Source organism: Anser anser (assembly GCF_964211835.1).
Source record: "Anser anser genome assembly, chromosome: 21".
NCBI lineage: Eukaryota > Metazoa > Chordata > Aves > Anseriformes > Anatidae > Anser > Anser anser.
Genome location: NC_139742.1, coordinates 2570993 through 2594076, shown reverse-complemented (window position 1 = coordinate 2594076; position 23084 = coordinate 2570993). Strand labels below are relative to the sequence as shown.

Sequence of the window (23084 nt, the reverse complement as noted above, 5' to 3'; positions counted from 1 at the left end):
CAGAAATATACCACATAATAGTTGCCTAGAAAACACGTCAACAAGTCTACGTATAACACAAGACTATGCGATAGCACATTCAAGAAGGAGTTGAAAAAGGAGTTTAGTAAAGGAAATAGAGGTATTTGATACAAATTACGTGTGAACTAGCACTAAATCTTAACAATAGGCTCAGAATCAAGAGTATTAATCATTAATATTGGACAATGAGACTAGCCACAGTCATTTTAGCAGTGGTGAGCGTGTCTGGGTGTTTTCTTAATTAATAAACGCCTATATCACCCTGTAAGCTGTAAGTCAACTCACGCATTACTTCCAAAAAGGTACCACCCATCTCGCACAGGGGCATTATTCTTTGACCTGCTCCATCAGTGAGCATTGTAACCTCCGGTTACACCAAGACCTATCACTCACAACATATCCAGCAGCCTGGGCTGATTACTGTGGTCAGAAACAGAACTAATGTGGTTCTCCAGCAAAAAAGAATATTGCGTTTGAGAGAAATGGCCTGACAAAGAAATGCTTAACCCAGAAAAGACGGACTCTGGCCAGATTCTCTTATTTGCATTATGAAATCTATGAATCTCAGGTCATAAATCACACCCCATTGGGTTAAGTGTTCTATAAACCTGGAACAAAGAAGATATAATCGCCATTTAATATTAGTATGTTCCCTGCATTACCTCATACTGAAGATAAAAACCCATCTGACAGATTGGTCAGAGCTCACCTCAGTACTTAAAATCCTCACATACATTATCTGGTTTACAACACGATGTATGGTAGCAGTGCTGCACCGCACATATATCCACCACTCACATTTAATCAAAAGGGCCATAAAATAGATTTAAAAAATAAAAATAAACGTTTCCTTGGCAGAACTCACTCATAGAAATGGGACTTCGAAATAGATAGGAAGCTGCAGTCCCGATTAGCCTTGATAGTGAAAATCAGGGGCTCCCCAGTCAGGACAGCAAGCTGTCCCACAAGTTCTCCTGGATGGGTGATGAACAGGCAGGTGTCCTCCTCGGAGTCTATCTTCCGTTGGTACACATGAAGCATCCCCGAGACCACGAAGCAAACATTAACATCCTGGAGAAAACAGAGACAGAGCCCAATAAAATCCCCACAGATTTTAAAAGCAATTATCGCAATGACAGTACTATCATGACCAATCTGTTTTCCAGAAAGCTCTCTACAGCTTTTAAACAATTAGGCGATAAAATAAGACACAACAGTGAATTATTAAAAGGTTATGAATATTTAAAACTAAGTAGCCACAATATTGAAAAATGTGTTTCTCTTTGCATGGTTATGAAAAATAAAGGCTGTGTCTGTAAGATCAAGAAATAAAAACAAAATTGCAAACAGATAATGGAGTAATCACTGCAGCATGAGGAGGGATATCACAGTTCAGCAAAGGAGAATACGGAAGCATTGTATTTGGAACTGCCTCTTGCTTTGCATAAGCTTGTCTATTTACATAATATTATTATAAGTCTTATTATATCCTGAATACACTTTGCTATAAACAAATAACATGGAATGACATCTTGAAGGCTGGCAGTGCAGGGCCTGGAAAAAAAGGGAAAAAAAAAAAAACAATACAAAAAAGCTGCTTAGTCTCCATACCTTCTCAGGAAGGTACCTAAAAAGTTGAAAATGAACTACCAGATTTCCTCTGCAGCTCTGGCTATGCTGCTACTCCGCATCTGAGAAGAGGCGGAGGCTGGGATTGTTCAGCACAAAAAGAGAAGGCTTGGGAGCAGACGGGGCAGTGGAGTGTTTTTAATCAACGTGTGTGTCCTTTCCCCTCGTGCGACAGGGCTGGAGATCAAGCCAGACTCTTTTGTCCCCCTCTCTGCTCCCAGAGAATACTTGCTCACCTGATCTCCTTGCCTTGATAGCACAGTCCCAGCAGTAACCTGATGCAGCGTCACTTTGCCATTCAACAGCGAAGGATCCTGGAGAAGAAAGGGGGGGAGGGATACAATTTAATTGTTGGTGCACCAGTAATAATCCATGGTGAGGAAGCATTCAAATAAAGCAAATAAAAAACAATTAGTGAAAGGTGTTGTCTTAAAGTACATATATCTCTTCAAAATATGGTACAAAGTTTCTTTATTTCTCTAACCAATTATTTCTTTGAGGAAAAATAAATGTTTAATTCTTTTCAATTGACCTAACTTGTATCTTAAATGACTTTATATTTTTCATTTCTCCCCCCAGACTCTTGAAGAGTATTTTATGAAAAGAGACCTGCACCAGCTGCCATGAAAATTGTAAAATATGATGTTATTTTTGAAGGAAGGTGAAACCAGAAGAGACTGTCTACATCACGGAGGAGCTGGCCATGATGAGCCAACACTGCCTTCGTCCCAGCCCTTCCCTTGTCACACAGCTCAGTTGTGCTGTGCACATGCAACAGATTTCCATGTGCATTGTGGACCAAAGGCTTCCCGTGAGCTACGAAATTCTCACGTGAATCTGACCGGAGAGCAGGAATTTTCCTTCTGACTCTGAAGAGTGCATGGGAAGGAGGGTCACCAAAACCCTGCCCTTGGTTTGGACCTCAACCCCAAACCCTTGCAATGGCAAGGGGCTGAGCATGCCTGATGAGCAGAAACTTCCTTCCGAGCTCCAAAGGCGGACACCAGCAGGATCCTAAATGCCCAACACAGACAGCAGCCAGGCTCCGGGTTCTTTCACCTCAAGGAGCTGCCCATCCAGTTTGGTATCCCATGCCCAAGTCAGTGCCAAATCTTAATGCTTCAGCCCGTCTTTGCTTCAGCAAGGTGCTCAAACCTCCCCAAACCAGCAAATCTTCAAAAGTTCAACATTTTGGTATCACCAACAGAATAGACAGCGTCAAATCCCGACCCTTGAGTCACATTTCGCAGCACCTCACAGCAGAAGCAGAGCTACAAGCCCAGGAAGATGCAGTTCGGTGCGTGCATACAGCAGAATTTGCCCCCAGTCGTTAACCTTATTGCAGCAGAGGTGCAAGCATTTTACCATTGTAATTGCTACGCCAGGTTTTTCTTTAATCTTCAGTTGGAAAAATAGAGCAAATAAATCAGAATTTTCTGTTACACCTACAGCTGATAAAAAGAACAGATTTTCACCAAAAAATAGTTTTATTGAAACCAATCTGTTTCATGGGAACATATCCAATATAAGAACCTGACAAGCACCTGTCAAAATATTTCAGTTCAGCAACATCAACTCAACTAATTTCTGATTTTTTTCCCCTATATTTACACATTTATGTCTGTGTAGTATTACCTAAAGTTTTTAATTATGAAAGTATCCCACAGAAAGGACTCACGAGCTCCCAAATCAGCTCTCCTTATAAACCACCAGTGGCTTTTTTTGGCTGCATTACCTCTAAAAATTGCTAGTCTTAGACATGAAGAAAATCTTTGTAACAAAGTATTGAAATAGATCGCATACAAAGCTGTGAAGTCCTCGTCATTGGAGATCATTAAGAACAGCTTAGACACAACCTGCCAGGAATGACTTAGCAATATTTGGTTCTGCCTGGGGCATGGGATGAGACTAACTGAACTCCAAGCAGCCCTTGAAATCCTACTTTTCTGTGACATTACTACTCTGATTAATTAAGCAACAAAGGAGTTGACAAACAAGGATCACAGACAAGATCCATTTTCTCTCTCAAGCAGGCGAGACCAGCAAATCCAAGCTGAGCATCGCATGGTTTCAGAGGTTGAGCTAAACACCATTTCTTCCACTGGTCCCCACCACCCTCCCCCAGCCAGGAGCTTTTAATAAAGAAAGTTGCTAACACAACAGAATCCATTTCACAGCAAGGGTCTATCTCTCTGTTACTGTAGTAGATAATAAATTAGCAGAGGTTTATGATGTGGTTTATGATGCAGAAATGAAAGCACAAACCACTTATAAACAAAAGCAGTAATTAAGTGGGACAGATTTTTTTTTTTTTTGTCAAAGGAAATGGATTAACTCCCATATAACTCATGCGGAAGATATGCCCTTCAACATTGCTCAACTCTCACATGTTTCCAGCTTTATCTACAGTTTTGATATGAGAGTTATATCATATTGAAAACAGTTCATGACAGAGTCCCAAGGAATTCAAGCTATCTGAAACAGAAGAAAAACATTTGAATGATGACCTAAGAGTCACTTGAAGTAATACTGCCACTCTGCTAGATTAAATAACCCCCACCCCTTCCTCCCTCTCTCTCTCTCTCTCTCTCACACACACACACACACACCAAAACAGCACCATCTGCCATCAAAGCATCTTGATTTTATTCACTGTGATTGGCTGCTCTCAAAAACGACATCTTAAAATGCCTCTAGTCCACTAAGAAATAAGAGATCTGAGCTAATTTAAGAGAATTAAGAAAAGCTTACAGAATTAGTTGTCTTCGTTGACGTAAGTATATTAAATATAAATTTTACACAGAATAAGATTTTTCTTCCATTGCCTGTAGAACCAACTTTTGCTATACTGCATACGAAAAAAATCAACACTGACCTTTAAATGAAGCTTCTAGCATTTAGCTACATTCCACCAGATTCTTACCATCTTATGTAAAAAACTGTTGCTACAGTATCAGGGTTGGAAAAGCCTACCTTATTTCATTATTGCTTACATCTTCATGCTAAAACATTGCCTGCTAGATGATGCATTTCAAGGATACTACTCCAATTAACTTCAACTCTAATCTGTTTACTTGTCAGTTATTGAGAAATTTAATATAGATTCAAAGACAAATTTGTTGCACTTGGGAGCTTCGGTGATTTTGGAATTTTTGCTTGTGATCTGATAGTGCTAAACAGGAAGCCATCACCTGTACACAGGACACAAACTTTTTTCATAAGCGGAGTCTGAGGTCAGCCTTACCATGAACAGAAAGCCTCCCGTACCATGGGCTTCACCAAAAGCAGCGTGGCCAGCAGGGTGAGGGAGGGGATTCTCCCCCTCTGCTCCACTCTTCTAGGACCCCACCTGGAGCCCTGTGTTCACCTCTGGGGCCCCCAGCACAAGAAGGACACGGAATTATTAGAGCGAGTCCAGAGGAGGCCATGAGGATGATCAAGGGGCTGGAGCACCTCTGCTATGGGGACAGGCTGAGGGAGTTGGGGTTGTTCAGCCTGGAGAAAAGAAGGCTCTGGGGAGACCTTACAGCGGCCTGCCAGTGCCTAAAGGGGGCTGCAGAAAGCTCGGGAGGGACTCTGTGTCAGGGAGTAGAGTGGCAGGACAAGGGGTAATGGCTTTAAACTAAAAGAGGATAGGATTAGGTTAGACACGAGGAAGAAATTCTTTACCATGAGGGCGGTGAGGCCCTGGCCCAGGCTGCCCAGAGGAGCTGTGGGTGCCCCATCCCTGGCAGTGCCCAAGGCCAGGCTGGATGGGGCTGGAGGCAGCCTGGGCTGGTGGGAGGGGTCCCTGCCCATGGCAGGGGTTGGAACCAGATGGGCTTTAAGGTCCCTTCCAACCCAAACCCTTAAAGGATTCTATAATTTTATGAATAGAACAGATGAAAGAGTATATATTCCTATTTCACTCCATCTGTAACAAGAATTTCCTCTGGAACAGGCTGTAGCCTTTCACGCTGACATAAATGCTTGAAAAGCTGAACATGAACATAACACGACAGTCACATCTGCTTGCAGACTAACAGACAGTGCCCCATGCCTTAGTTAAATCAGCAACAACATAGAGCATGTTTTTCAAGCCTTACTACCTGTAGCTGGAAGATCATGATCAAGACTTTGAACTCGTGAAAGAAATAGTTTAGAAATCTGCAGGGAATGTGAGGATCCAGAAGTAAAGTCTTTTAAGTTCTAGCTAACACCAAAGCAGGTGTTGTTTGGTGAGAGTTCTTAAGCCAGAAGCAGAGGTTGCAGCAGCTGTGCCAAAGCCTCTGGCAGCATCAATAGACTTGAGTTATTGAAACATACACTGCAATAAAACTAGGGTATCTATGAGTGATGTAGACAGCTGTACAATTTTCCCAAACTGCATGATTAGCTGCATGAACAGATACAACTCTGAAGTGATGCAATGAAATGCAGCTGGAATCACAGGAACAATGAAAACAGACAGTTTTGTTCATTCTTACAGCACAGAGGTAAGAAGCAAGGGCTGAACTCCGTAATGACAACTGCGAGGGCATCAGACACCTAAAACGTGCAATGGGCATTGCACAGTCACTCTGTTGCGAAATGCACTCAGCCACTAGCCAAATACAGAGATTCAATTCTGAAATCAAATGAGGCACTTAGATGCAATGCCAACAGGATTAACAGATTTAACTATCGCCTGAATGCCTTTACGTAACTTCTTCACACAGTATACAAGAGCATGAAATTACAGTGCAGCAGAAATTGCATGCTTACTTCTCACATGCATAAATGTGTACACAGTGAGAAAAGATTCATGCAGTGCATTTCAGTATGTGCTTTTCAAATGGCAGAATAATTTTGATTTATTTCAGTCCTGCTAATAACTTCAACAGACTGGAGAATAAAACATTCAGCTAGTCTCTAAGCATATTTGGGAGGCAATTTACTCTTCAATGCCTGGCAGAATGAGATGAAAAGCAAGAACAAGGCCATTTTTTCATGCAATAACTTACATCAAGTTTCATCAAGGTTGAAAGGTCTTTCTTTGCTGCTTCGAAGATGGCATCAATAGGCTTGCTACTACAGGATTCTTGCGCAGCAAGCTCACGATCAGTATAATGGAAAACTGCTGAAGGAGTTTCTGTCACTGTCACAGTCTTCTTCAATATCGACTGCAAAGAACAGATACACAAGTCGTAGCATTTTAAATGTTATAATTGGCACCTAACCGGCAAATACTTTGACCATCACCTACGCTCCCCCATCCACCACAACTGGTGGCCTAAAAAAGGTTTCCAAAAAAGCAACTGTTTGCAAATAACTTTTTTTTTTTTTTTTGTATAGTCTTTGTATTTTTTCCTGCAAAGCTTGACACTCGAGTGAAATAAAGTTACTCAACACAGCTTGTGAGAAAGAAGGATAAGACTTTACACAACCTGGGCAGCTGCCAAATTGATAGACTTAAAACTCCATCAACACAGCATACAAAGATGGAGAAGACAAAATATCCACTGAGGTAAAGCTGAGTCACAGGTTCTTTTTCTTTTCTGATTTTGGTTTGAGTTCTTTAATACAAGAGCATTTCTGTGCTCTTAATTTCCAGGTCAGCCTTCATAAAAAAAAAAAAGTACACCACAAAAAGGAAAATGGGTTTATAAATCACAATTGAAAGCCTGACAGGAAGTTCACAGGTTGATACAAGTTTTTAATTCCTTCCTATTAAGTAGGTCTCACAAATACAACATGGTCCGATGGCTTCCTTTCCATGAGTCAAAGGATGGTAATAATCTAAAAATCAAGATGTTGCAGCAATGCCTTTCGCATTACTTGCCAAGGGAATCTCCACAGGGTCAAGGAGATTAACTAAAAATCTTCACTAAAAAAACTGAACAGTCACCAAAAATCTGCTGAAACAACTGCAAGCTTAAAAGAAACCAATACAAGATGACCAAGCATCACAATTCATACAGAGATGAATACAATGAAATTGCTCAAAGGAAGCACAATGCATGAAACACGCTGGAATCTCCAAAAGAAACAACCTACCTTGCCCACAGCAGGACTGCTAGCAGCCTCCTCCGAGCCAAAGTGCACTCTGGCTCTTTCGTACGCCATGTCCATGTCTGACTTAGCACTGCTGGAGGTACCTACAAGCAACACAAAATTCTTTTAAGTACATCTATTATTCTTAGAAATGCCAAGTAGCATACGAACTCTAGCAACCGTTTTGTTGTTGTTTCTGAAGTTGAGGACTAAGTAGGAAGTGGCATCGTCATGCTCTAATTTATTTCCTACTCCTGTTTGACCTGGAAGGTCTGGTAGGAAATTTAGAGCTTCCCATCTGAGCTCACATGTACAATATGTCCCAACATTCCCACATCCATTCTTGTGCAGTGTGGTAATTAATTTGGGCTAAACAAAAGAGAGTCATTTCAGATTTGAAGACTGTCAGGAAACGCCACTTAATTGACAAATTTGTCTCATGGTTTCCAGGAAGCGATGCTTTCAAACTCTTCTCTAAACCAAAAAAGATAATGGGTACAAAAATGTTCTAAGAGCTTTCATAGAGAGAACATTATGAACATCCCCATAGTTTCTCAATGAAAAGCATTTCCCCTGTTTCCCATCATGCCTAAAAGCTACTTCAGATCTTTTCTTCAGCTTGTCCAAACTTTCAGTGGTCTTTGCATTCTCAGGGATGCATAAGGACTTCTCTTGTGGGTTTCACTTACTTCATTCATAAATTTGAAGTCACTAACAACTTCTATTCCTTACTTCCTAATTTTTAATACATATTATATTAGCTCCTTGGCTGTCTCAAATACCTTTTGGGAACTTATCTCAGATAATCAATAACAAATGTAACTGGGAAACTAATTACCCACATATCAGCCTCATGATTTACACAAAAGTTCAGCTCAGTGAAATAGTTAAGAAAGATGCAGAGAAGGCAGTTTCCTCTAACAAATAAACCTATAACTGTTTCTGTCATATTTCAATGTCCAAAAATATCTCAAAGATATACTGTTTTCAGAAAAGCAACCTCTCTCTGCCCTAGCTCAGACAAGGAGATTCCAACAGTACCAGGGATTCAGACCTCTCTGAGAATACTCCTTTCCATGTTGCCTACAAACATGAACAACTCTTTGCATGTAGGAAATGCACATGGTCACTGAGGTTATAACATTAAGTAACAGTCAACCTCCAAAAAAAAAAACCACAAAAAAAACAGTAAGTTGGCCCAAAGATTACCAACAGCAAAACTTACAAATCATACAACGAGAAAACATGCTCTTCATGCTACTGAGTTTCATACACACCAGAGATCTGTAGTGCAACTTTTAAGCCCCTAATTTAGTTATAAACAAAATGTGCTGGGATATTAGAAATAGCAGCGTGGAAGTCTATATGGGCTAATTTGACTGCCCGTCAGTTACACTGCCCAACAAAGCACAGCGTCAGCATAATTACTAAGACCCGATACATCAAGTGCATTTTAAATCTAAACACACACTTCCCACTTTAAACCTAAATAAGCAGATAACGGTCACGTAGGCATGAAGGGCATCCTCTGCTTAGCTCTGTATATTAAAAGTCAGAGAGGAGAAAGAGGAGGCATTTTAAGAGTGAAAGGATGTCTACTAGACTTCTATTCAAAGCAGAAGCCTTTATCTCAGTCACAGATACAAGCTTCCCACACAGTGATTAATTAAACCGTCTTGTTGCTCAAAAGGGAGTTAGAAAGGATACAGCAGAACAAGCTTTAACTAGAACTGTTGACTCAAAAGAGCAGAAGGCAGTGGGAAACTCAAGAGTGGAATGCGATCCTGTTTGATGAACACATGCTCACTGGTATCCCACACACTGCTGGTATGGAAGTCACTGCAAAAACAATCGCAACTGACATGTTCCTTGGCAGCAATTCAGCTGCCTCTTTCCTTCTGAGGAAACAGCTCACAACTACCTGCTTCTCCTAACACAGGTGGTCCTGTGCTCCTGCACTCATGCTGTAGGTCAGGGTTTCAGTTTTGAAGAAAGAAAAATCGGCTTCTCTTCTTGATAAAATAAAGCGTAATAAAAACAAGATAACTGCTATTTAGCCTTAAAAAGCTAAGTCAGGAACACTTATTTCCAGGAGTGATAACACTGATGAGGCTATCAGTTACAAAACATCGCACTGCTTTTAGTTCGTCTAATTGTTCTGTCCACCAGCCTAGATACTCCACATGGCCTAATTGCACCTTTGTCCACATAAAGCATCTGTGTACTTAAAAAAAAAGACTAGCACAAGCTGGCAGGATTGTATTTCACCACTTACCACCCTCACCTACATTAACTGCTACGTTTCAAGTTAGATAGCTATCCAAAGATTGAAAGAAAAATCACACCCCAGCCCCAGGAGCAAAATGATGCAAAAAATGTTTTTCTCCAAAATCATTTTTAGCATTTTTGTTAATTCTAATCAGCCAAGCAAATCAAAGAGATACTGAGATAATAGCACCTGTATGACTAATAAAAGACAGTTCTCTCTTTTCTGAATCAGTAGTCAACATAATCAATATTCCCATGGAGCCTGAATACACAGCATGGCAGTGGAATAAAATCTGAAACAGAATCTCAATCTTTTTATTACAGCCATCAAGATATTTTCAGTGCAAACTAAGCGGTGACCATAACCTCAATGCAGGGAACGGAAATCAGCTCCGTTAACTGAAGCGAATCATAATTACCCAATTAGATATTCTCTTCAGTCAGTAAAAATTAATTTTGTCTCCCTGCTAAGCTCTGTGTACCCTGACATAACTCTTATGACACACAAAAGGGGAGAGGAAGGACAAATGGACAGCACTACTGTTAAGTATGCAGGAATCCTTCCACGTGAAAGCTTCTAGGACCCCACCTTAAAAATGTTACTGGGCTGCATGGGCAGATTTCACTTTACTGTATTTGCTTAGGGGAAAAATGGCTACGTTCCAAGGCTCAAGTAAGCATTACTTAATTTACCAACGAATCATGTCTGCTGGTACATTTGCAAATGCATAGTGCAAAGCAACCTAACACATGAAAATAAAGGCCAATCTTGCACAAACCGCTTCAATATTTTCCCTTTGTTTCCCTAGTCCAGAGATGGTCTAGTAGCCAATAGCCACTAGCCAATATCCTGCTTCTCCATCCCTCTGGACGGTAACACAGAAGTTATCCAAAATAGTAACTGGGACATTGTACATGTGCATAGCAGAAATGAAGAGGAAGTGAATTGACTCACTATTGTTAAAAATTAAGCAAGATGGTAGAAAACCTACTACCCTTTCTTCTCTACTATACATACCATTAACTAGCTAGCGAGAAGCATAAGAAACCTTACAATGGGGAAAGGCTCAACACCGAGGGCTCCCCTCAGCCCGCCTCCCTATTCTCTAACCCCTCATGCACTTTTTTATCTCCTAAAACCATTTAATAGCCAACATAAGCAACACATACCCTGTAATGTATCCAAAATACCTTTATTCTGATGATTAAGCTTTATTACCTCTACATTAACAGTACCTCCATAATCACTACAGTATCTGAGCCTGACCTTACAACTCTCTCAAGATGGTTAGTCTATTATTCAGCTAACTAAAGACAGATGCCTTCCTTCTAGGACTCATCCCAGAAGTTCCAGTTTCTCTACCCTGAATATGAAGACAATCCAAATCACTTGCTCAGAGAAAGATGGCTACAGCGCAGATGACTGAAGTTCACTGTAATAACACTGCAGCATCAAAACAGCTCAGCCTCATAAATGTCTCAGAGCATTCAGTGATAAATCACCTTTATTATCCACTCCAACAACACTCTCCTAAAAGCAACAGAGTCATGTTATGTGCTCTTTGGGACAATCAGCCAAGCAAGAACCGTATGTAATCTTTTGCATGAAAGATGACAGCATATGTAGCTTACTTGGTTTCAGTTACAAGAACAAATAAAAGTCCTTCATTTGCAGGTCTCTCAGTAGCCAAATGACTGCACGTTCCCAGTTGCTAATAAAGACATCAAGAAAATGCTCTCTTGGATAGAAGCTCATTTGTTATTTCAGAAAACAGATTTTTTTAAAACTTATGTTTCAAATGAGTTAGGAAGCAGTACTACTATATGATGATTATTTAACATAACTAGATATCTTACCCTATAAGATTAGATACGTTACATATGTCCCACAGTTTTCCCAAGCACTACTTACCAGGAGTCTCTGCAGACCCCGCATAGGGAGGTGAAGAAAAGCTTCTTCTGAAAACATGCTCAGTGCTTTCTGTACCAGAAATCTTCAATGTATCTGAAGTTTAGAAACAAAAAGTTACACAAACACAAGGGACTCCCCTAATAAAGTTTCACTGAGAGCAAGAACCTCTCACTACCCCCTTTCAAACCCTTGCATACAGCCTTTAATGCATTCTAAAATACCAATATTAAACAATGTTTACACTTGCCTCCTGCTTTTAATTTTTTTCCCCTCTCCAGATTCAGAGGAAAAATTCAGCTCACACTATTTTCCTAGGCTGAGCTTCCACACTGACACTTCAGCACAAAAGCCTACTCACATCCAGAGACTCCTCTGCTATTATCTAGAGTGCAGAATTTTTGCAGCTTCTCCTATGGGGTCAACATTAGGACCCACTTTTTATTTCTCCCTCCCACTCCCGATATCTTTAACAACACAGCAGTAATCTATTAAAACTGAGGACTGTCCAAAGACTTCAAACCTGAAACTGGTAGTTGACAATCCCTAACTGTTTTGATAAAATAAAAAGTCCTTTGATGAATAGCACAACAGAAGACCGACACAAAGGATAGTTTCTACCCATTTCCAGAAACAATACCTATTTCCATTGCTTCCCCAGCTTTTTCAAACTTTTCTCCACGCTCTTCCTCTGGTGCATTAGACACTTGTCTTTTTATTGCTTTGCTTGAACTTCCTCCAGACGTTACACTTGCCACAGAGATCAGTGGGATGGCTTGGCTTTGCTGCAAAAAGCAAGGTGAAAATGCAAACATGAAACAAACACCCAGCCATTTGCTTCAACATCTTCTGAGAAACAAACATTTTACTATGGTTCTACAGGTATACTAAGGATATACTTTACCCTTTCCTACTTCAGATACCTATTTCATAGTAGCCTTAAAGCTGCATTCACGATTTCATTAGTCATACAACACAGAAAAAAATAGCTCCCTCTTACTTAAATCACCATCCCATGACCTTACAACAAAACCAATATTCCCATTAACTAGACAGAGCTTCTGAAGGCAGATTAGTAAGAACATAGCTCTAAACCAGATGAGCAGAGGAATTTATTAGATTCCCAGTCATTGCAATATTAACACTGTTAATGAGGCAAGAAGTACAAGGAATACGGCCTTGACCATTTCAGGTAAAGTGAACATTATGGGCTGAGTCCATATGCTGAAGGTGCAAACAAGATAAAAACTACACCAAATCATTTCGGTATTCCATTGTCAAAAGCTCAAGCATCATTTGAGGGAGTTTTTGTTTGTTTGTTTTCTTTCACAGATATATGATCAATCTTGTTCCAATCTCCCAAAAATACCCACTCACATACTTTAGAGCTGCTGCTTGACAATTAGCTGTCACAAGATACACTGAAAATAACGCAAGTTACATAGTTTCTGCACTAGACATGCGGTGATAGTAGATCATCAGTCTCAAAGGCAACTTCATTCTCAAGATACAGTCCAAGAAGCATCCTTGGAACTACTACAGATTGAAGTGTCTCAGTGCCATTAACACAGGCCAGAACTTACTGAAATATAATGAAGCCTGTGCAGAACCAGAAGTGACACACTTCAAACTTTAAATTTTATCCTCCTCACCCCTTCAATTCCCCAGGCATAAGCACAGGGGAAATTTTATGGGCTGGTTACAAGTACCTTACCTCTCAAGTACTGTCATGATTAAACTAAAGTGCAACATTTACTTTACAATGTTCTGAAACGAGCAAAACCTCTCAGTGCCTGATCACTGCCAGGCTGCATAACAGCAAATAAAATGTACCCCAAACTTACACAGTTGAAGAGCTCAGTAGTCAGACCAAGGTAGTTGTGCAAAGCAAGGAATGTCACTCTCTGCAGCCTTACCATGATGATCTAGAAATCAAGGGGCAATAGGAATGGATTCAGCATTCTCTCACATTCATTCTTGCATTTAAAGACAGCCATGAACCAGAGTACTTGAAGGCACTTTTTAAAGAACACAGACTGCACCTTTTAACAATGCAAGCTGAAATTCCTTTTTAGCAGTTGACAAATTGAGGCAAAGATGGATTAAAGTGGTTTACCAAAGACTTTACAGTCACTTAACAGAAAGAGGAAAAAAAAATTGTACATCCAAACACCAAATAATTTTTGTTTTTCCTGTAAACATTAATAACAAGCATGCCTTGAAATAAAAGCATTCACTGCTGTATTTCTCTCATAAAAAAAAAAAATCAGCATTCCCCATAAAGTCTGTGCTACTGCTCTACAAACAGTCTAAACTGGCATACGACATCACTGCTGCCTCACCTTCCTCTGCTCTGGCAGCTTATTCCTACTCTTACGCCATCTTCTCGTTTGTATCAGCTCTCATGGAGCAAGTTTAATTGCTATAACGATCTGTTCTCCTCAACCACCAGTATTAGGAGGTTCATGTGTATATTCATAAATCATAATGCATGCATAAATCATCTGGATACCAGAAGAGTTTACAAAAAAAAATCAGCATTGAAAGAAAATCAAAAGAACAGATCAAAATGATGGATCAGGTCACGTGTATGCATTTGACTACTGCACCCGCAGGACAGTGAGCCACTCAACAAACGCCAAACTGAAACCATTAGTACAGAGCATCTTGTCCCTGCACTAGCTTCCACTTGCAGGATCTGCAGTACTCACTTGAAGACCAAGTTCCTGCAAAGCAAGGGAAGCTGAACTTCAACTGTAATACAAAGCATAGCTCTTCCTCAGGTGTTGACATATGCTTCTGAAGTAGAAATTCACATCAGACTGAATGTCGTTAGTTTGGCAAAGCATCACCCTTCAACAAACAGCTTCTGAGGGTATGTCAGTCCTTTTTAGGAATATTCAGCTGTCCTTTCCATGCTCTAAGTCGTTCTGAAACCCTGCTGCAGCATTACTGTGATGCTCTGAAATCCATCGGGGCATTACCATGATGCAGAGACCAAGCCAGGACATTTCACCACGCCTGGAGCTTACAGAGCAGGTCAGGCTGATGTGAGGAGCTATCGCATGCAGAAAGTGATTCTATGTAAGCATACAAGAATTATTTCTTACTATACATGATTAATGCCGATACCAGTAAGTCTAGGGCTCTAAGAGTGGGAGGAATAACAAAACTAACTCAAATCTTGAGAAAAAGCTACAATGAACAGTTCCATATAGGCAAAAGGATGAGCTTGCCAAACCTTAAAATGCCTTCTTTATAACTTTGAAATGAGTGGATTTTCTGTTTTGATTTTGTCTGTGTTTTGTTTGTTTGTGTTGTCGCTGTTGGTTTTTAATTCTACTTAACAATAAAGCTTACCTGTACCACTCTAACAAGAGTTTCAGGATATTTCTGGAAGACGTCTTGAAAGGCACTCGCTGGAAGTCGCAATATAGTGGATGGAACGGCTGCTCGGGCTGAGACTGTTTTATACGGAGCAGGGTGACCCTAATAGAAAGCATCAGACACAAGTTTATTCCACTGTTAACCTGCCACGGTTCTTCCCAATTGCTTCCCAAATTTCTACTTTGATATTGTATACACTTGAAAGACATCATCTGGCCACAAATAGCCTTGAACTTATGCTCCGGGACCTAAGGCTGGTGTAATGAGGGCAGCATGGTCAGGTGAATTCACACAGGCAATTTCAGTAGCGTTAAACAGAGACAGAGGTAGGGGAAATAAGAGCTATGAGAAGGTGTATCAGGTTAAGGGGAACTGGCTAGTCTGTCAACTCCGTTACAGTTTTGTTACAGGCAAAGCCAGGCTTTAAAAGTATTTTAACTCCCAGCTATTCAAAACAGCACAGAGAAGAGGTTTTGCTGATTTTATTATCTGCAGCAAATCACTTGGTCGTCAGTACAATAACAATCCTAGACTTGCACAATCAGAAAAAAAAAACTAAAGAGTAGTTCTTATGCAGAGAACGCAGTATGACAAAAAACAGGCAGACTCCTTGTTTTCTTAAAAAAAAAAAAAAAACAGAACACCATGTACATACAATATTCCAAATGACAAAGCCAAACAGCTTCACTTTACTTCATACAAATCAGGTCTATACCATTCTGGCTTGCTAGAAGAATAGATGAAGAATTAACAAGCCAAAAAAAGATAAAACTAAGTGGTAGAATACAGATTTTTATACCATAAGACAAACCTATGTTTCAGGACTTTCCCCTTGAATCAGAACAGATATCCACAAAAATCTACTGCCAAACACTTGCATAAAAAACTCCATACAACATCCCTTGCATCTCCTCAGTAAAGGCAGAAAAGAATATCTGTCACCCATGAATTCATTTACCAATACTAGAAACATTTATCTATCCAATATTTTTAAGATAAAAGGAGTCCTTTTGTGGGATAGAGCATTAACTAAGGAAGAAATACAGTTTCTACTTCACAGTCACCTTACAGCTTCTGAAGCTTTCATTCCTCCTAAGCAGCAGGAGGCAAAATTTTCAGACGCTAGGCACACAGATACAAATGCTGATTACAAACGAAAAGATCTGCAAGTCTTCAAGGACATTAAACAGCTAAACACAATCATTGCAAAAGAATTTCTGCCTTAAACATATAGCAATGCCAAATAACATGCATTTTGTACGACTGTAACCACTCTGGAAAATAAAGCTACAGCTCTGTCTGCCTTGCTGGTCTGGAAGTCACGATGAAGCAGATTCTAAAATAAAATTTAATTAATTGGAACCAATTTCTTAATTACACTAACTTCAGCTGACCTTTTTATAAAATCTGGGGATGATATTAATAGATTTGATTTTCAAGTTCCAAAGGGATTTGAAGTTTTAAACATCTTTGAGCTATGGTGTAAAGCCTTCTCGAAGTTTTCCTGAGTTTCTTTTAATTAAGTAAAGAAATCAACAAATGACAATTCTGTGCTTTCACTGTACCCAAAATAAATGTAACATCCCTCTTTTACAGGTCAGTTTAAAGCTCAGCTTTAAACAAAGTCATCCTTCGGTATTCTCATTATAGACAAAAGATATATATATATGTATATATATACACATTCTGTTTTTAAATATAGATCACTATGCTTTCCATCAACTGCATTTTCTACCAAGCTCTACATGAAATACACAAAGAAAAACTAAAGATGCCTATTAAGTCTTTAGTTGCTGGACAAAGGATAAGCATTAAGTTTAATAGTGTTCCGTAACAGTTACTCAAAAGGGCAAAATAAGCACTGTTATATCACATTTATATAGTCTACACTCTACCTAGAAAAGGCTTCCCCCTGAACAGTGCTTGTTGGAGGATAGAGCAGTGCTGACAGTCTCTGAGAAAACCAGTTTAAGGATAATAACGGATAATGATGCAGCAGCCTTTTTCTCCAAAGAACAGCCCACCCCTCCAGTTTTTCAGCATATAATTTTTCCTTTTCGAAATCCCTGCGTGAGAGCAGCCTGCCTTTGAAAGAGTCAACCACCATGTCTAACAGGGTTGGAACATGCTAAAAGCTGTCAGAGGAGTGGAAAGAGGAAATGTTCCTATAATTGTCAGTTCTTTCAAATGTAATGTAATCAGCTGCACGGAGAATATCACATTTAAGTTACGCAATTTTACAATGACACACTGAGGCCACAAGGAACACAAGTTATAATCAGTAGTAAACTAGGGGTTTTTTGAGAGAACTTTTTGTTCTTGAAGCAGATAACTATTTACGTCTGTCTTGTTCTAAGACCTGCAGAGTAATTAAATATTGTAGGTGACAAATGTCACAGCTAAAGTAGTAGTTGAATCCAGATGACAGCAAAGGGCCAAAATAAATCTCCTAGTAGAGACACAGGTGCCTTACATTCTCCAACTTGGAGCAATAGCTCCTTTTTGCACCCAAAACTATGGCACGTTCTCCCTATTCCCATTGCTTAGATTTCAGAAGAGCCAGTTTAGTCCAGAGGAAGATGTTACCCAACGTTCTTGCAACAATCGATTGCTTCTTATGACCCATAGAATCACAGAATCGTCTAGGCTGGAAGAGACCTCCAAGATCACCCAGTCCAACCTCTGATCTAACACTAATCAGTCCTCCACTAAACCATATCACTAAGCTCTACATCTAAACGTCTTTTAAAGACCTCCAGGGATGGCGACCCAACCACTTCCCTGGGCAGCCCATTCCAATGCCTAACAACCCTTTCAGTAAAGAAGTTCTTCCTAATATCCAACCTAAACCTCCCCTGGCGCAACTTTTGCCCATCTTATCTCCTGCCGCTTAAATGAACTTGAGCTCTGCAGGCTCCCCTTTTTATCCAGGTGACTTTTTTCCCCAGCTTCTTCTACTCCGGTGGGTGAGGATGAGGTACCGGTGGGTGAGGATGAGGTAGGAAGCCTACCCAGGAGGATGCCTGAGGTGAGGAAGTCGACTCCACGCCTCAGGACTGCCTCCACCAAGAAAGAAAGAAGGGTGATTGTTGTGGGCGACTCCCTCCTCAGGGGAACGGAGGGCCCTATTTGTCGGCCTGACCCCACACGTAGGGAAGTCTGCTGCCTCCCTGGGGCCAGGGTCAGAGACATTACCAGGAAGCTTCCAAACCTGGTTCGCCCCTCTGACTATTACCCGCTTTTGATAGTCCAGGCTGGCAGTGACGATGTTGAAAAGAGAAGCCTCAAGGCTATCAAACAGGACTATAGGGGGCTGGGACGATTGGTGGAGGGAGCGGGAGTGCAGGTGGTGTTTTCGTCTATCCCTACAGGGGAAGAGAGAGGCACGGAGAGGACACGGAAAGCTCATGTGGTTAATAGGTGGCTCAGAGGCTGGTGCCAGCATAGAAATTTTGGGTTTTTTCACCATGGGGAGCTTTATTCGGCACCCGGCCTGATGGCCCCAGACGGGTCCCTATCTCCAAAGGGAACACGGATCCTAGGCCAGGAGCTGGCGGGACTCATAGAGAGCGCTTTAAACGAGGTAAGAAGGGGGACGGGGCTCAAACAAGGCTTGTTGGAGCTGTGCCGGGGGAAACAATGGCTAGGCCGGGGAAGAAGGCGATGGCCCAGCTGAAGTGCATCTACACTAATGCACGCAGCATGGGTAACAAACAGGAGGAGCTGGAGGAGCTGCATCATGCAGCAGGCAGGCTACGACTTGGTTGCCATCACGGAGACGTGGTGGGACCGCTCCCACGACTGGAGTGCTGTAATGCCTGGCTATCGGCTCTTCAGGAGGGACAGGCAGCACAGAGGGGGTGGTGGCGTGGCTCTCTACATTAGAGAATCTTTCGATGTTGTGGAACTCCAGGCTGGGAATGATAAGGTTGAATCCCTGTGGGTTAGGATCCGCGGGAAGGCTGGCAAGGCTAGCATCCTGGTCGGGGTCTGTTATAGACCGCCGAACCAGGATGAGGAGACGGATGAGGAGTTTTATAGGCAACTGACAGAAGTTGCAAAATCGTCGGCGCTTGTCCTCGTGGGGGACTTCAACTTCCCGGACATATCCTGGAAACACAACACGGCACAGAGAAAGCAGTCTAGGAGGTTTCTGGAGAGCGTGGGAGATAGCTTCCTGATGCAGCTGGTCAGTGAACCTACCAGGGGTGGTGCCCCGCTAGACCTTCTCTTCACAAACAGAGAAGGACTGGTGGGAGATGTGGTGGTCGGAAACTGTCTTGGGCAGAGTGACCACGAAATGGTAGAGTTCTCTATTCTTGGCGAGGCCAGGAAGGGGACCAGCAAAACTGCTGTATTGGACTTCCGGAGGGCTGACTTTGAGCTGCTCAGGACGCTGGTTGGCCGAGTCCCTTGGGAGGCGGTTCTGAAGGGCAGAGGAGTCCAGGAAGGCTGGGCGCTCCTCAAGAAGGAAATCGTGATGGCACAGGAGCGGTCCGTCCCCACGTGCCCAAAGACGAGCCGGCGTGGAAGAAGACCGGCCTGGCTCAACAGAGAGTTGCGGCTTGTGCTTACCAGAAAAAAGAGGGTTTATAATCTTTGGAAAAAAGGGCGGGCCACTGAGGAGGACTACAAGGATGTAGCGAGGCTGTGCAGGGAGAAAATTAGAAAGGCCAAAGCTCATCTGGAGCTCAACCTGGCTACTGCCGTTAAAGACAACAAAAAATCCTTTTACAAATATATCAACGCGAAACGGAGGACTAAGGAGAATCTCCATCCTTTACTGGATGCGAGGGGGAACCTAGTTACTAAGGATGAGGAAAAGGCTGAGGTGCTTAATGCCGCCTTTGCCTCAGTCTTTAGCGGCAATACCGGTTGTTCTCTGGATACCCAGTGCCTTGAGCTGGTGGAAGGGGATGGGGAGCAGGATGTGGCCTTCGCTATCCATGAGGAAATGGTTGGCGACCTGCTACGGAGCTTGGATGTGCGCAAGTCGATGGAGCCGGATGGGATGCACCCGAGGGTACTGAAAGAACTGGCGGAAGAGCTGGCCGAGCCGCTTTCCATCATTTATCGGCAGTCCTGGCTATCGGGGGAGGTCCCAGTTGACTGGCGGCTAGCCAATGTGACGCCCATCTACAAGAAGGGCCGCAGGGCAGACCCCGGGAACTATAGGCCTGTCAGTTTGACCTCAGTGCCAGGAAAGCTCATGGAGCAGATTATCTTGAGGGTCATCACACGGCACTTGCAGGGCAAGCAGGCGATCTTCTGTATAAGAAGCAGTGCGGCCAGCAGGTCGAGGGAAGTGATTGTGCCCCTGTACTCGGCTCTGGTGAGGCCGCACCTTGAGTACTGTGTTCAGTTTTGGGCCCCTCGCTACAGGAAGGACATGGACGTGCTCGAGCGAGTCCAGAGAAGGGCGACCAAGCTGGTGAGGGGTCTGGAGAACAAGTCTTACGAGGAGCGGCTGAGGGAGCTGGGCTTGTTCAGCCTGGAGAAGAGGAGGCTCAGGGGAGACCTCATCGCTCTCTACAGTTACCTTAAAGGAGGCTGTAGAGAGGTGGGGGTTGGTCTGTTCTCCCACGTGCCTGGTGACAGGACGAGGGGGAATGGGCGAAAGTTGTGCCAGGGGAGTTTTAGGTTGGATGTTAGGAAGTACTTCTTTACCGAGAGGGTCATTAGGCATTGGAACGGGCTGCCCAGGGAGGTGGTGGAGTCACCATCCCTGGAGGTCTTTAAAAGATGTTTAGATGTAGAGCTTAGCGATATGGTTTAGTGGAGTACTTAGTGTTAGGTCGAAGGTTGGACTAGATGATCTTGAGGTCTCTTCCAACCTAGAAATCTGTGATACTGTGTGTGATACTCCTCAGCCTTTCATTTTTTGCCCCTCAGTCACTCACTGGCAATTGATCAAGACTATTTCTTTTTTTCCAGCTATGCCACCTGCTCACAGTTTACCAAATGCCATCTTCACATGGAAGACAAAAGAATAGCAAAACCCGTAGTGCCAGCAGCCATCCTCAAACACAGCCTTTGTTTGTCCCATTCAGCTCAGAAAAAACTCATCATTCAGGAAATAGAAAATGGGGAAAAAAAGGACAGGTGTAGGGTGAGCACTCAGCAACAACTTCCAAAAACACTTGCGTGGACGTCAATGTCCAGTTCAGAGACTTCTTTAATATTTAAGGCCATATCAACTCAGAGTCAGATGATTAAACTACAACACTGAACTGTTCCAAAATCTCATGCTGGCATCTACCTGGATTCAAATTCTCCAGTTTCACCTCTGAGTTTTGAGAAAGCAACATGTATCTGTTCTCAGAATAACTGAAACGTAGAACAAGTCTTTTAATTCAGAGATGGTATTTCTATTTAGTAGATCTAAGGAAACTTTAAAAATTAGACAATTAAATAGGAAAATTACCTCTTACATGCCCTACCTTTGGGTCCTACAACAAATGGCAGCACTTCCAACAACCACCTCAACTTTTTTGCGCATCTCTCAACCAAGTACGAGACAAGCCTGATGTCATATGTCACAAAACCAGACAAAGAAATCACCAATCCAGCTCAAACAATTCAAAGTCTCTCTGAAAGCATTTTTTCTTCAATTCAGGTCCACCTGTTTGGTGGTACAGTAAAACTTCGTTAAGGGTATGGTATCTGCAGGAAGTTCTAAGACTCATCCAATACCTCCAAACGCCACAGAGAAACCTCCTCTATTTTGATCAATAGTACTTTCCCGCTCCTTGCCCATTTTCATGCTACTCCTATACCCAAGTGAATAAGAAGCATAACGAGAAGGAAAAACAAAAATAAATCAGTTCACAAAGCAGAGAAACAAGAAAGAAAAGAGGGAGTAGCACAAAATAAATTAGAACAAGTTACTTTAGAAAGGAAGTGTGCAAGGTTCTTGGTTTTATACTCTTCTGCACACTAACAGCGCCTTTTAATCAGACTTTCAATAATTCTTCTATTCTGATTCACTACTGGTGTAACTAATAAGAATGAAGAAAAAACGATAGAATGAAAATAAAAAGAGAAATGAATGACAACCATCCTGATAAAAAAGTGCAACAGAAAATCAACATTGAAGAGAACATTAAATTCTTTTTGTATAAGAATACAGGAAAAGAGTATGATTAGTATTCAGGTTCTCCATGGTGGTCCTGCTCTTTAGGATACTGTCCTTAAGACAATTTACTGTTGGAAGCATCAATGGCAAAGATACCTCTGAATCTGCTATTAGTATGGATTTGACAGCAAGAAGCAGACGTGCACAGTCCAAATTATTTACTTGTCATTGCTTCCTACAGAAGAAAGCATGTCCTAGCTTAAAAATTGTTATTACTTTCAATAGGTTTAATGGAAATTTTTATTTATACATACACACATAAATATGGAGTATCTGCTTTCATCTAGAAGTGGCAAAGAACACTACAGAATCATTAAAACTCACATGTATGATAAGGATACTATTTAATGAAAGGAAACAGACAAATATAAGAGAATCGATGTCAACTATGAACAACTTATTGATTAGATTTTCATCTTAATCTCAGCTATCAACACCCTCCAAGTAAGCACTCAAGTGCTTGCATGTTATTGAAGATGATGAATCCACCACCTTCAGTTTAGGCATTCCTAAATAAGATATGCCGGGACAGTTTCAGAAAACCCATCTCTGTAATTCCACCTGAAACAAAATCCACACTGCTAATTTGTGCAACCAGCTAGCACTTAGCTCATCCTATCGCTTGCTACAGAGCACAACCTTCAGATGGCCACTAGCAACACCAACATATTAGGAAAAAATTAAATCCATCAAGTGGTTTCACAGTATAATTACAATAATAAC

The 23084-nt window shown here is 41.7% G+C and overlaps 1 protein-coding gene across 1 annotated transcript in view; it reads right to left on the bottom strand.

Moving 5' to 3' along the window:
- Nucleotides 1-23084, bottom strand: part of PNPLA7 (patatin like domain 7, lysophospholipase) — a 130114-nt gene that overhangs the window by 94963 nt on the left and 12067 nt on the right. The window contains exons 9-16 of the mRNA XM_083807288.1: nucleotides 15200-15328; nucleotides 13684-13764; nucleotides 12480-12624; nucleotides 11843-11935; nucleotides 7666-7766; nucleotides 6633-6791; nucleotides 1887-1964; nucleotides 887-1092 (exon numbers count right to left, since the gene is read on the bottom strand). Of these exons, the coding sequence (XP_083663414.1) occupies nucleotides 887-1092; nucleotides 1887-1964; nucleotides 6633-6791; nucleotides 7666-7766; nucleotides 11843-11935; nucleotides 12480-12624; nucleotides 13684-13764; nucleotides 15200-15328 (992 nt within the window). The remainder of the gene's footprint in view (nucleotides 1-886; nucleotides 1093-1886; nucleotides 1965-6632; nucleotides 6792-7665; nucleotides 7767-11842; nucleotides 11936-12479; nucleotides 12625-13683; nucleotides 13765-15199; nucleotides 15329-23084) is intronic.